This window comes from Salvelinus fontinalis, chromosome 1 (assembly GCF_029448725.1).
Source record: "Salvelinus fontinalis isolate EN_2023a chromosome 1, ASM2944872v1, whole genome shotgun sequence".
Classification (NCBI taxonomy): Eukaryota; Metazoa; Chordata; class Actinopteri; order Salmoniformes; family Salmonidae; genus Salvelinus; species Salvelinus fontinalis.
In genome coordinates, this window is record NC_074665.1 from 43,523,709 (window position 1) to 43,537,464 (window position 13,756).

At 40.0% G+C, this 13,756-nt stretch overlaps 1 protein-coding gene across 1 annotated transcript in view; it reads right to left on the reverse strand.

Moving 5' to 3' along the window:
• Positions 1–2: 2 nt before the first annotated feature.
• Positions 3–13,756, reverse strand: part of gucy2g (guanylate cyclase 2g) — an 83,771-nt gene continuing 70,017 nt past the window's right edge. Inside the window, exons 19-22 of the mRNA XM_055922210.1 lie at positions 11,654–11,752; positions 11,201–11,292; positions 5,578–5,685; positions 3–415 (exon numbers count right to left, since the gene is read on the reverse strand). Of these exons, the coding sequence (XP_055778185.1) occupies positions 338–415; positions 5,578–5,685; positions 11,201–11,292; positions 11,654–11,752 (377 nt within the window). The 3' untranslated portion in view covers positions 3–337. The remainder of the gene's footprint in view (positions 416–5,577; positions 5,686–11,200; positions 11,293–11,653; positions 11,753–13,756) is intronic.

Here is a 13,756-nt window from a genome sequence, read left to right on the forward strand (position 1 = left end):
TCTCCACATACAGTAATTTACATGTAACTACATTCCATTCAAACCTCGTATAACAAAGGCATGTGACAACGAAGATCAGAAACATGTCTGAAAACATGTAAAAAGCCCTTTCTGCAAATAAATTATTCTGCTAAGAAAGTACCAGTTTTTGTGTGTACAAATCCAGAAACCAGTAATGTGTTGACTAATTCATCTTTGTATTAATGTACTAAACAAGATCATTACTAGAAAAATAGCTGCCATTAACAACCATGTTGGCAAAAAAAGAAAGACTTTCAGTGTGGCCTGAATTCGCCTGTAGGTCATCCTCTTCCTGCGGTCAGCGTGCGTGCCTTGGTCATATGACTGTGGTCAGAGTTCTCTGTCCTCTTCCCCTCGCTTTGCTCTCTTGGTCTTTGGATGTTGCTGGTTTGACCTAACAAAGAAATGACCAGGGCTCTATTTAGAAGGATGAAATGTTACAAAGCATTTAGATATCATAGAACTGTATTGTGTAGAACATCTTTATCGGAAATCATGTTAGCTCTATTCATTACATTTCAAACTCACATCATTGAATACACGCCAGGATTATCACCATGCGCTTATTTCATTTGGTTCACATCAAACATCTACATTTACTCAAGAAAGGTGTGACCATAACATTTCATATAATCATCACGTGTGGTCACTAGGGACCTTTTCAGACCGGAGATAAGTTGCCTTATCACGGACTTAAAGGCCCAGTGCAGTAAGAATGATGTTTTTCCTGTGTTTTGTATCATATTGTACAACAGCTGATGAAACTAATACTGTAAAAGTGTGAGGAAATTTGATCAGTGTTATTTCCTGATAGTTGCTGGTTAAAATACAATCTACACAGGACCTTCTAATCGGCAGGTTTGCAGGACGGGAGTTTTGGCTTTCCATGGTGACATCAACATGCGGTAAATGACAAAGATAGGAGCCCTTCATTCCAAATGACGGTTAAGATTTTAAGTTGCAGTTTCTTTTAATTTTTCACTTCCAAACCTCTCTGCCAATAACAGCTACACTGCCTTCAGAAAGGATTCACACCCCTTGACTTTTTCCACATTTTGTTTTGTTACAAGGTCAGATAAAATGTATTTAATTGTCATTTTTTTGGTCAATGATCTACACAAAATACTCTGATGTTAAAGTGGGTGAAAAATGTGTAACACAAATCATGAAAAATAAAACACTCATCTCTTGATTACATAAGTATTCAACACCCTGAGTGAATACATGTTAGAATCACCTTTGGCATCGATTACAACTGTGTGTATTTCTGGGTAAGTCTGTAAGAGCTATGAAAACCTGAATTGTACAACATTTGCACATTATTCTTTAAAAACTTCTTCAAGCTCTGTTAAGTTGGTTGTTGATCATTGCTAGACAGCCATTTTCAAGTCTTGAAATAGATTTTCAAGTTGATTTAAGTCAAAACTGTAAGTAGGCCAGGAAAATTCAATGTCATCTTGGTAAGCAACTCCAGTGTATATTTGGCCGTGTGTTTTAGGTTATAACCTGCTTAAAGGTGAATTAATTAACCAGGATTTCCTAATAGGATTTTGCCTGTGCTTAGCTCTATTCCTTTTATTTTTAACCTAAAAAATTCCCTAGTCCTTGCCGATGAGAAGTATACCCATAACATGATGCAGCCACCACCATGCTTGAAAACATGAAGAGTGGTCCTCAGTGATGTGTTGTGTTGGATTAACAAAAGTTAATTTCTTTGACACATTTTTTGCAGTTTTACTTTAGTGCCTTATTGCAAACAGGATGCATGTTTTACAATATTTTTATCCTGTACAGGCTTCCTTCTTTTCACTCTGTCATTTAGGTTAATATTGTAGATTAACTAAAATGTTGATTCATCCTCAGTTTTCTCCTACAACAGCCATTAAACTCTGAAACTGTTTTAAAGTCACCATTGGTCTCATGGTGAAATTCCTGAATGGTTTCCTTCCTCTCCAGCAACTGAGTTAGAAAGGACGCCTGTATCCTTGTAGTGACTGGGTGCATTTGATACACTAGTCAAAGTGTATTTAATGACTTCACCATGCTCAAAGGGACATTCAATGTCTGCTTTTTTAATATATTTTTTTACCATTAACATGATTTTTGAATAACTACCTCATCTCTGTACCCCACACATATAGTTATCTGTAAGGCCCATCAGTTGAGCAACGAATTTCAAACACAGATTCAACCACAAAGACGAGGGAGGTTTTCCAGTGCCTCGCAAAGGGCACCTATTGGTAAAACACTATTCTTGGACACAGAGAGAGTCCATGTGACTTGTTCAGAACAATTTTACTCCTGAACTTTCACTGAGTGTACAAAACATTAGAAACACCTGCACTTTCCATGAAATAGACTGACCAGATGAATCCAGGTGAAAGATATGATCCCTTATTGATGTCACATTTTATATCCACCTCAATCAGTGTAGATGAAGGGGAGGAGACAGGTTAAAGAGATTTTTTAAACTTGAGATGATTGAGACATGGATTGTGTATGTGTGCCATTCAGAGAGTGAATGGGCAAGACAAAATATTTAAGTGCCTTTGAAAGGGGTATGGTAGCAGGTGCCAGGCTCACCGATTGTGTCAAGAACTGCAACACTGCTGGGTTTTTCAAGGTCCACCACCCAAAGGACATCCAGCCAACTTGACACAACTGAGGGAAGCATTGGAGTCAACATGGGCCAGCATCCCTGTGGAATGCTTTCGACACGTTGTAAAGTCCATGCCCCAATGAATTGAGGCTGTTCTGAGAGAAAAATGGGGGGTGGGGGTGCAACTCAATATTAGGAAAGTGTTCCAAATGTTTGGTATACTCAGTGTAATTGCATAATGGAACTGTATTTGATTTGTATGTGAACTGTATGTCCAATTACAAAAAACCTTGATCAGTAATCATCTCACTTGTTAGCTGGTGGTGAACTATTTGGCCATTGAGGACAGCAGTGTCGATCAGATGTAAAAATATGTTCTTATACCACTTCTAAGCGCATGCCACCAAACTGTTTATCATGTCCATCTTATCCACTGCCCCCATTTTGCAATTATAGTCAAGCACATCGTTTGGTTTGATCTTTCTCTCTGCCATCAGGTGGCCCACCTTCACTGTGGCTCTCTCTTCTCCTGTAGCTCCAAGGCATAGTGTTTGGTCTCCTCCACCATGTCTCTCAGCTTGAAGCACTCTGCCTCAGAGGGAGTTGGCAAGAGACTTTGCACTCCAGACTGGGACTCATTATAGGCAACAGCAGGGCCAGGAGGGGTGAAATGGCTGGCCGCCTTCCAGCTACCGCAGACCTCCTCTACTTCACCCACTGTTGGCCTGCCTCCGTCACCACCAGCATCTTCAGAGGGATTTCGTCACTGGGCACGGGGTCCTCAGATTCAGGGTTCTCAATGGCCACAAATGTGGGGGACAGCTTCTCACTGTCACTGTTAGAATCTGATTCCTCACTTTCATACTTAAACTTGTCAGAATCTACAAAAATCTCCCGAATTTCCGCATTTGTGAGTTGTGTCCTTTTGAAAGACATAAACAACAAAACTGAATGGCTTTAAGTGAGTGTCAGGGTTGACGTGATTGGCTGCCGGTGTGATGATACTGATGATTTACCTACACAGATGGTTTGTTTACATATCAGGTTAGGATAATTTATGTGGCATGATAGGCTCATTATTGTGGCAGGTTAGGTGAATTAACGTGACAGGTTAGTAGAACTAACGCAGCAGGGTGGTGAATTAACATAGGAGGTTAAGAGAATGAGGTTAAGGTTAGGAAAAGGGTTAGGCTTAGCTACAATTCTACAGTTGTCAACAACTATTGTCCCACTAGATAGAGCTGTTGTAGGCCTAGCTACTCCATTTACCCACAACAAAAGGGCCGTAAACAAACCATCTGTGGCGACAATTCATCAGTTTCATAACTCCACCCACTGTCGGATTACTTTCAACTTTTAGAATGTGTTTTACTCAATTACTTAGATCACTGGGGGCTCACCCGTCATGTGATAAATTGTAAATAGTAATTGCTATTAGCTAATTCATATTATGGTTTATGTCAGCCGAGAGTTAGTATGACTGCTTGTGTTAGATCACTCTTTCCTAAGTTAGCACTAGAACTAATGTAGCCTACATTTTCTGATTTGGATGAGAAATGTCTTATGCTGTTGCCACTTCTGTGAATGTCTGAACATCTGCATCCAAAAATAAATTGCTCACATTGAGGAAATAAAGTTGAAAAGATTGTGCAAAATGTCTGTGAAAAAACAGAGTGGTCAGCGCAAACGTCAATCGTAACTAGACGTTCTAATCACACCGATTTGAGCTTATGCTGCAGAGACCATTGTAGAATGATCGCACCCGTGTCCTTGTATGCGTCAAAGGGTTAACAACTTAGGTCCATGTTAAGTCTACTTATCTCAAGTCTGAATCGGGCTCTAAGAGAAACATATGTCATGGATGGGATCTGAACCCCAGTCTCCCGCTCGGGAAACCAATGTTAATGTCTTACCATTAGACATCCGCTACACACAGGGCTCTAAATTTAAAAAATGTAATTGGTAGCACTAGTGCTCCCAAATTGTAAAAGTTAGGAGCACAAAATTACATTTAGGAGTACCAGAAAATACGAAATTTTAAATTGACTGAGATTTAGGCTCTATGAATTATAACTACTTCTGAAGCACTACTATGTAAATCAAATCAAATCAAATGTTATTTGTCACATGCGCCGAATACAACAGGTGTAGACCTTACAGTGAAATGCTTACTTAAAAGCCCTTAACATACAATGCAGTTTTAAGAAAATACCCACCCCACCCACCCAAAAAGTAACAGATAAGAATAACAAATTATTAAAGAGCGGGGGGGTGGGGGTGCAGTACCTGTCATTGAAATTAAGTCATATGTGGAGTATTAGGTTGTAGATTATGTAAATGCACTATTTTCCAATTGCATTGCATTATATTAAAGATGCTGTGTACAATTTTCAAGTGTCAAGTTTGTGATGACTACACAAGATATCAGTCATTCATTCATTGCTATGATCATTGATCTCCTGAAGAAGCTATCCCTTTTCCTTTCATTCTGTGCCCCCAAATTTTCAGATATACTAGTAAAGTTGTCAGGTTGTTAACTAGCTAGCTAATTAGGTAACAAACATGACTGAACAAGGTGTAAAACAAATGAGGACTGCAAGTAGTTTTAGAACATGATTTATGAATGTAAAATGTGCCCCCCTCCAATCAGTGACAAAATAATTGTTTAATAATTGTGCCGATAATATGTGTCAGATCTTTTGAACTGTTTGGGTTAGCAACAAGTGGTTTTCATTGTATTAATGGTGCAAGTATGACGCGAATAAATCTGTGCTTGGGTAACAATAGTACAGCGAAGCCTTATCGTTACAACAATTATCAACAAAAACTAAAATATTGGATTTTCACAAAATTTCCCAAATTAAAACTCCAGGTGCAAAATAAATTGGCTCACTTTAGAGACCTGCAGAGGCATGTATTCTGTTGAAAAGCAAGCAGAGGAATCAACTTGTAAGTACCTCAGTTGGTGGTTTGAGACATGAAGCTGGGGGAGAGGTGTGAACTGGTAGAGGAGGGTTGAAGCCTTCTTTACCCAACAGCCAGAAGGTCTTCTGACAGCCCTTTCCCTTATGGCATGGATGGATACACACAGAGTTTGTGTCACTCACACACATTACGTTGAGGTAACACTGTATTTGAAGGGTACCTACATAAGGACATAATACATTTATAATCAATCCATAAGCCAAATAAGCATTAATTATACTTATGCCAACTTATGTCAACAACCACAAGCTAATATTTGCGTCATGTCTTCCTATAACATTTGCTGATATAGATAACAACAAATTAAGGTGTTGTGTATTAGGGTTGTACTATTTGCACCTCCATACTTACTGTAGTTGTATACGCAGAGCATCATGGGTAATATGTGTTGAGATGAGCACGTTCAGATAAATGGTTGAACTTATTCCTGTCTCCTGTTTATCATTATTGAATTGTTACAAAGACCTGGTTATGAAACCCACGAGACATAACAAAAGATTGGCGAAGAGTTAGTTTGAAACCTACGGAAACTATTCTGTCTGGAAGAAGTTGGTTTTACAAGTTTAAAACTGTTATTTTCTGTGGTAAAGTCTAGGCTAATGTTAGCACAGTGTATTGCTAGCACAGGCAAGTGCATAGTCGAGCTACCTAGAAATAGAGTTAGCATCGTCATTACCAGCAGAAAGGGATTCAGGAAGAACGTCGAAGTGGGAAAACAACGTGATTAAAAAAGGAGGAATAAATATACAGTTAGTAAAGGAAAGGACATTTATTAAACTGTGAAGACGAACTTTGGAAATAAAAACTGCTAAATGAAGAAACTTGATGATATAACATCAGTGAGAGAAGTGAATGAAGATCATGTGAGTGGGGAAAATATTGCCGGGGTTGAGGACAAAATTGAAGTGAGTGACAATCAAGAGGCTAATGAGAAAAGAAAAATGTCTGGAATTGTTGGTTACATTGGACAGTTTGATTAAAGTATTGAGCAGTGGAACTCATGTGCAGAACGGTTTAAATATTTTGTTTTTGCAAATGACACTAACCACGTTTAAATCCATAGTTATTATGTGAGTAAAGTCAAAGTGAAAACAAATCATGACAGCTGTGATGTTTCGGTGGAATTTTATAAATGCCGGCAGATCATTTGTTTGTTTGACATGGTGGGATCTTTTTATGTCTATAAAATTAATAAGGCGGGAAATGTCGGTGGAAATGCCTTTGTTCCTTCAAATATTAATATAATAACCATCATATCGAAGTAAATTTGGAGTCTCGTGATGATATGGTGTGTGGTCCTCCCACTATGACTCAGGAAACCATACAGTTTATTAGGCTACAGATGAAATAATTTATGATGAACTTCACAGGGTGGTGAAAGTGCACGGTGATGAGCTTGATGCTGCTTTCCAATAAACGTTGAGGGTCTTATTCTGGCGACTACACAACTACACAACCCGCACAGCTTACCCACACTGAATCTGCAGCACTGAATCTGCGAGCTGTTGGCTAGAGCGCAGGTGCCAAGACCAGAGTAGGCACATTTGCTATCGAGCGCAAAAGTTTTTGTGGCAAAACTTTTGATTTTTATTCGGTACATGAAAACGTCATCACTCACAAATGTTTATCTGCAACAAGTCCATTTGGTGGAAACATAGAGTACCACTGGTGGGAAAATGCACATATTTTCCTTATGCATATTCTAGAATATTCGCGTAAAAATCTGTCACATTTGGATGGGAACCTAGCTACTGATGAGGACAAAATTGTACCTACATTTTTTGGTGTAATGGGCTAATTTCATTTAATACGCAGCCTGCTACAGCCAGACAGGCCAGGTAATCAGACATATTGGGATATTGTGGGAATACTGAAAGGCCCCTTTCCAGAAAAACACTAGTTATTGCTGAAAGTCTATTCAATATAGCAGCAGCAAACATTGTCCCTGATTCTCCCTCTTCCTGATTTCTTCTGTGGAGCCTAAACCCATCTGTGAGTTTAATTATGTTCTAAATGACACCATTAGAGACAGACTAGTATGTGGGATACACAGTGAAGCTACACATAAGAGGCTATTGATTGAAAGTAACCTGACCTTGGCAAAGGTTATTGAAGTCAGTGTGTCCAGGGAACTAGCTGCTAAATAGGCTCAGCAGTTGAGTTCATTGGGAAAAGTGTACAGAGTTTCAACTAAAAATCAGAGACAGGGAAATCAAGGTACATGCTTCCGCTGTGGCAAAGCGGGAGATCAGGCGTCTACATGCTGGTGTAACGACATGGATTGCCGAGCTTGTGGTAAAAAAGGGCAACAAGAAGAACTCAGAGAAAACATCAAAGACTGAATACAAGAAAGAGACATTCCAACAAAAGAAAGAGACAAATTCACGCTATTGATCTGGAGAACACTGAGGTGAGTGACTCATCAGACAAGGAAGTCCCACTGAATATATTGACCGTTGCTGGGGGGCCACACGGCTACCATGTCTCTCCCTTGCTAGAGGGGCAGCCGGTGCGTATGGAGATTGACACAGGGGCAGCTGTATCTCGTGTCAGGCACAGTCTACAAAAAGACACTGAAATACGTTACACTTCAGCCAGCACACATCGTGTTAAAGACCTACACAGGTGAATCTGTCGCCGTGATAAGCATCACTGGGGTCACACTTCAGTTAAACGGACATACTGAAAAGCTGCCACTACATTGTGAAAAGAGACAATCCATCACTACTGGGATGTTCGTGGCTGGAGAAAATCACACTGGACTGGCGTACAATGACACACGGAGACACAAGCCTACCCTCCATCTTATAGAAACATGGATGAGTATTTAATGGAGAGCTGGGTAACATGAAAGACATTACAGTGAAGCTTAGCATTAAGCCAGACAGTAAACAAAAAATTCTGAAAGCACGACCCATACCTTATGCTATCAGACCAAAAGTCGATGCCAGTCAGCATGAGTGAATTGGCGACACCCATAATACCAGTCCTTAAGAAGGATGGTAGAATCAGGATATGTGGAGATTTTAAAGTTACAGTTAACCTTGTGTTGTCCACTGAGCAGTATCCACTATAACACATCAACAACCTTTTTAAGGGTTTAGCTGGGGGTCAAAAGTTCAGCAAAATCGACCTCAGCCAAGCCTACTTGCAGATGCACGTGGATGAAAAGTCAAAGGAGCTGCTGACCGCCGTAACACACAAGAGGCTCTTCAGGTACTGTCGTTTACCGTTTGGAATCACAAGTGTGCAGCGTTGTTTCAAAGGGCGACGGACCAGCTCTTCAGTGGATTGCCAGGAGTACAGTGCTACCTGGATGACATCCTCGTGACTGGAAAGGACAAAAATTACCATCTCCAGAACTTGGATGTGACCTCACAGAGATTGAATGACTATGGACTGGGAGTTCGTTAAGAACAAATGTGCATTCTTCCAATCATTGGTTGAATACCTAGGAGCTCACAGTCACGTTCTCAGGACACTGACTCAACCGCACCCACACCAGTGTGTTACATTGTTGTTGGGATTCAGTTTGACCACTGTTACCCTACGAGTGGCGTGAACCTAGAAGCTTGGACTTTTATAACAGATTCTCCCTACAGTTCATGTAGGATGGGAAGAGTTGTTGTGTATTAACCTGTTTGGGCTGCAGGGGCAGTATTGAGTAGCCGGATAAAAGGTGCCCATTTCAAACGGCCTCGTACTCAATTCTTGCTCGTACAATATGCATATTGTTATTACCATTGGATATAAAACACTCTCTAGTTTCTAAAACCGTTTGAATTATATCTGTGAGTAAAACAGAACTCCTTTTGCAGCAAACTTCCTGACAGGAAGTGGAAAATCTGAAATCGATGCTCTGTTCTAGGGCCTGCCTATTAATGTCCTTGATATTTATTAGTATAGATGCACTTCATACGTCTTCCACTAGATGTCGACAGGCAGTGAGAGAAGAAATGGAGTGAATAACTTGATCTGGGGTCGAACAAAAGCTCTTTGTATGACCTGTCACCAGTTTCCTGTTTTCTGGAGAGCGCGTGAAGGGACCTGGATTTGCCTTCTGATAAGCTGTTGTTATGGACGACTAATATCTCCGGCTTTGATTTTATTTGATACATGTGACAATATCATCGTAAAGTATGTTTTTTCAATATAGTTTTATTAGATTATTGAAAATTTTTCGGGACGTTAGGGGTGTTGCGTTGTGTGCCTTTGTTCAGGAAGGAGAGCTTCGAGCCACTTTGCTAGCTTTCCGTGCTAATTGACTGGAGAAGAGGACATTCTAAATCCAAACAACGATTGTTCCCGACAAAGGACCCCTAGTACAACATTCTGATGGAAGATCGTCATAAGTAGGACCCATTTTATGATGCTATTTCATATATCTGTCGAACATGTGAAATAGTCATTTGCGCCCAGATTTTGGGTACTCTCTCGCTATACCTAAGCTGGATGTCGTAATGAAGTTATTTTTAGAATTCTAACACGGCGATTGCATTAAAAACTAGTGTATCTATCATTTCCTTAATTTTTTAGTAACGTTTATGTATAGTTATTTGGTCAGAATAGTTTGAGTGTCATAAAAATATCCGCACATTCTGAGAAAAAGATGCTACGTTAGCATAATGGATAACCACTGATTCCAGCTCTAAATATGCACATTTTCGAACAAAACATAAGTGTATGTATAACCTGATGTTATAGGACTGTCATCTGATGAAGCTTATCAAGGTTAGTCAAAAATTATATATTTTTTGCTGGTCTATTCACTATCGCTAACGTGCCTATTGCTATCACTAACGTGCCTTGATGAATGAATGCAGTAGTGTGGTAGGCTATTGTAGTAAGCTAATATAATGCTATATTGTGTTTTTGCTGTAAAACACTTAAAAAATCTGAAATATTGTCTGGATTCACAAGATGTTTGTCTTTAATTTGCTGTACACCATCGATTTTTCAGAAATGTTTTATGATGAGTATTTAGGTATTTGACGTTGGTGTCTGTAATTACTCTGGCTGCTTCGGTCCTATATGTGACGGTAGCTGTGATCGTAGCTGCAATGTAAAACTGATTTATACCTCAAATATGCAAATTGTTCGAACAAAACATAGATTTATTGTATAACATGTTATAAGACTGTCATCTGATGAAGTTGTTTCTTGGTTAGTTTGGTTGGTTCTTGGTTAGTTAGGTTGGCTTTGTGCATGCTACCTGTGCTGTGAAAAATGTCTGTCCTTTTTTGTATTTGGTGGTGAGCTAACATAAATATATGTGGTGTTTTCGCTGTAAAACATTTTAAAAATCGGACATGTTGGCTGGATTCACAAGATGTTTATCTTTCATATGCTGTATTGGACTTGTTAATGTGTGAAAGTTAAATATTTCTAAAAAATATATTTTGAATTTCGCGCCCTGCACTTGAAGTGGCTGTTGTCATATTGTGCCCGGCTTCGGGCTTGCAGCCCAAAGAAGTTATTAAGGTTGTACCAATTGCAGATAAATGGTTAGAACTAATTCCCGTTTCATCATTATTTCATTGTTATAAAGCGTGGTTATGAAACCCACAAGACAAAACAAAACGGTCAAATGTTCACCTTAATCTCAATGTCTCCTCTTTCCTCCAGCTCAAAGGATCCTATCTGAGTGAGGATCTCAGCTGTGCTCTGGGATATGTGGATTTTCAGGGCTGTGGAATATTAACAGATCAAATCAATAGGAGGGAAAAACAATTGCTATGTAGCTAATACAACCAGATCATTACCAATGAATGGGATGGGGAATGCACAATAGTATAAACTGGAGCTACAGCTAAGTGGAGTTGGGATGACACAACACTATTCACACACAAACCATGTTTGAGGAAATTCAATTACATTCAATTCAATTTGATACAACTTTATCGATCCCTGTTGGGCAACTATGAATTTGAACATAGTCCAGAGCCACCAAAATGAAACTTAATATAATGTGGTTAAGACGATGTTGTATCATTTGAATTGACATCAATAGCTCTCCATTGGGTTTCAGGAGCAGGTGTTGGATCTCACGCAGGCTGTTGCTCTCCATCCTGGAAGCAGTGTTCACTGTGTCACCAAACAGACAGTAGCGAGGCATGGTTGTGCCCACCACTCCAGCAACTACTGGACCTGCATACGTGCACGTACACACACACACACACACACACACACACACACACACACACACACACACACACACACACACACACACACACACACACACACACATCAGAAACTTGCAGATTTTTGGCACTAATGTCCCATTGACATCAATGTGTGATTCCTGCAACAGTCCAAGTTAAAGGTTAACTGCCCCTTAGAACCAACTTCTCTGGTTTTAAACGGCCTATGTGACATTGATATGAGTCCGAAACCTTAATTATAGTGTCAATGGACTACAAAGTGTAAATAGGATGATTTTGGTCATAAAGTCCTTCTCATCCAAAACTGATTTTTGCAAGTGAGTTTGTCACGACTTACTGGCTGGGTATGGATCATTTGCATGCCCACTTTTGCCAATGATGTGTGATTGCCCAGAGACAACACGTTGTGGTTCATCCCCAGCTGCCATGCGGACATTTGTTGTCAATTCCCAAATATGGGTGGAACGCACGCACATTTCGCTCAGGCAATCGGAGTGAAAATGGGCATCCATAAAGTTGGTGCAAACTTCCAATGCATGTCAACAATATTGACAGATGGCCAGGAATGGATTGCATACAACACGGTCCCTTCTGCTGCCTGTCAACCGTCAAACCACTGGTGGTGAGTACATTAGGTAAGTAAATGGGTGGTACTAGCTAGCTAGTAGCTACTTTTGATTATGCAACATTATTTGACAATGCTAGCGAGCCAGGCTAGCTAGCTATGATACCACAGATGAAAGGGGAATGATACTGTAGCTAGCTAAATGCATCAAGCTAACATGTAATGTGATGTAGCATGTCAGAGGAAGATGTGCATAGCTCACGTTAGCTAGCTACCTCGCTAACAACAGCTAACTGTAACCCATTGGCATTTGATCTGGTCAATGGTCAAAATACTATCTGTGCTGGAAGTCACCTAACCAACATTGTCAAACATGTCAGGGAAATCCTGTCTTATACGGGACACCATACATGAAGGTGTGATATTTTCACTTTGTTATATTAGCAGAACACACGCTTCTACAGTATAATGTGAAGTATGGGTTATTCTACATTGAACTGTTACACTTGAAAGTTACACTTGAAGGTTATGAACACACTCTAGTCAATCTGTATCGCTGAAGCATTACAGATTGCGCGCTACAAAGTATAGGTCATTTACGTTGGCTGGCCCTCGCTTCACACTCGTCGCCAAACCCACTGGCTCCAGGTCATCTACAAGACCCTGCTAGGTAAAGTCCCCCCTTATCTCAGCTCGCTGGTCACCATAGCAACGCCCACCCGTAGCACGCGCTCCAGCAGGTATATCTCTCTGGTCACCCCCAAAACCAATTCTTCCTTTTCTTGGTCACCCCCAAAACCAATTCTTGCCGCCTCTCCTTCCAGTTCTCTGCTGCCAATGACTGGAACGAACTACAAAAATCTCTGAAACTGGAAACACTTATCTCTCTCACTAGCTTTAAGCACCAGCTGTCAGAGCAGCTCATAGATTACTGCACCTGTACATAGCCCATCTATAATTTAGCCCAAACAACTACCTCTTTACCTACTGTATTTATTTATTTTGCTCCTTTGCACCCCATTATTTCTATCTCTACTTTGCACCTTCTTCCACTGCAAACCAACCATTCCAGTGTTTTTTTTACTTGCTATATTATATTTACTTCGCCACCATGGCCTTTTTATATTTTTATTTATTAATATATTTTATTTGCCTTCACCTCCCTTATCTCACCTCACTTGCTCACATTGTATATAGACTTATTTATCACTGTATTATTGACTGTATGTTTGTTCTACTCCATGTGTAACTATGTGTTGTTGTATGTGTCGAACTGCTTTGCTTTATCTGCTTTGTCAGGTCGCAATTGTAAATGAGAACGTGTTCTCAATTTGCCTACCTGGTTAAATAAAGGTGAAATAAATACATTTACGATTGAGGGGACATATGCAGCATTTACCGTGAATGCAGTCTCTGCTAATACGG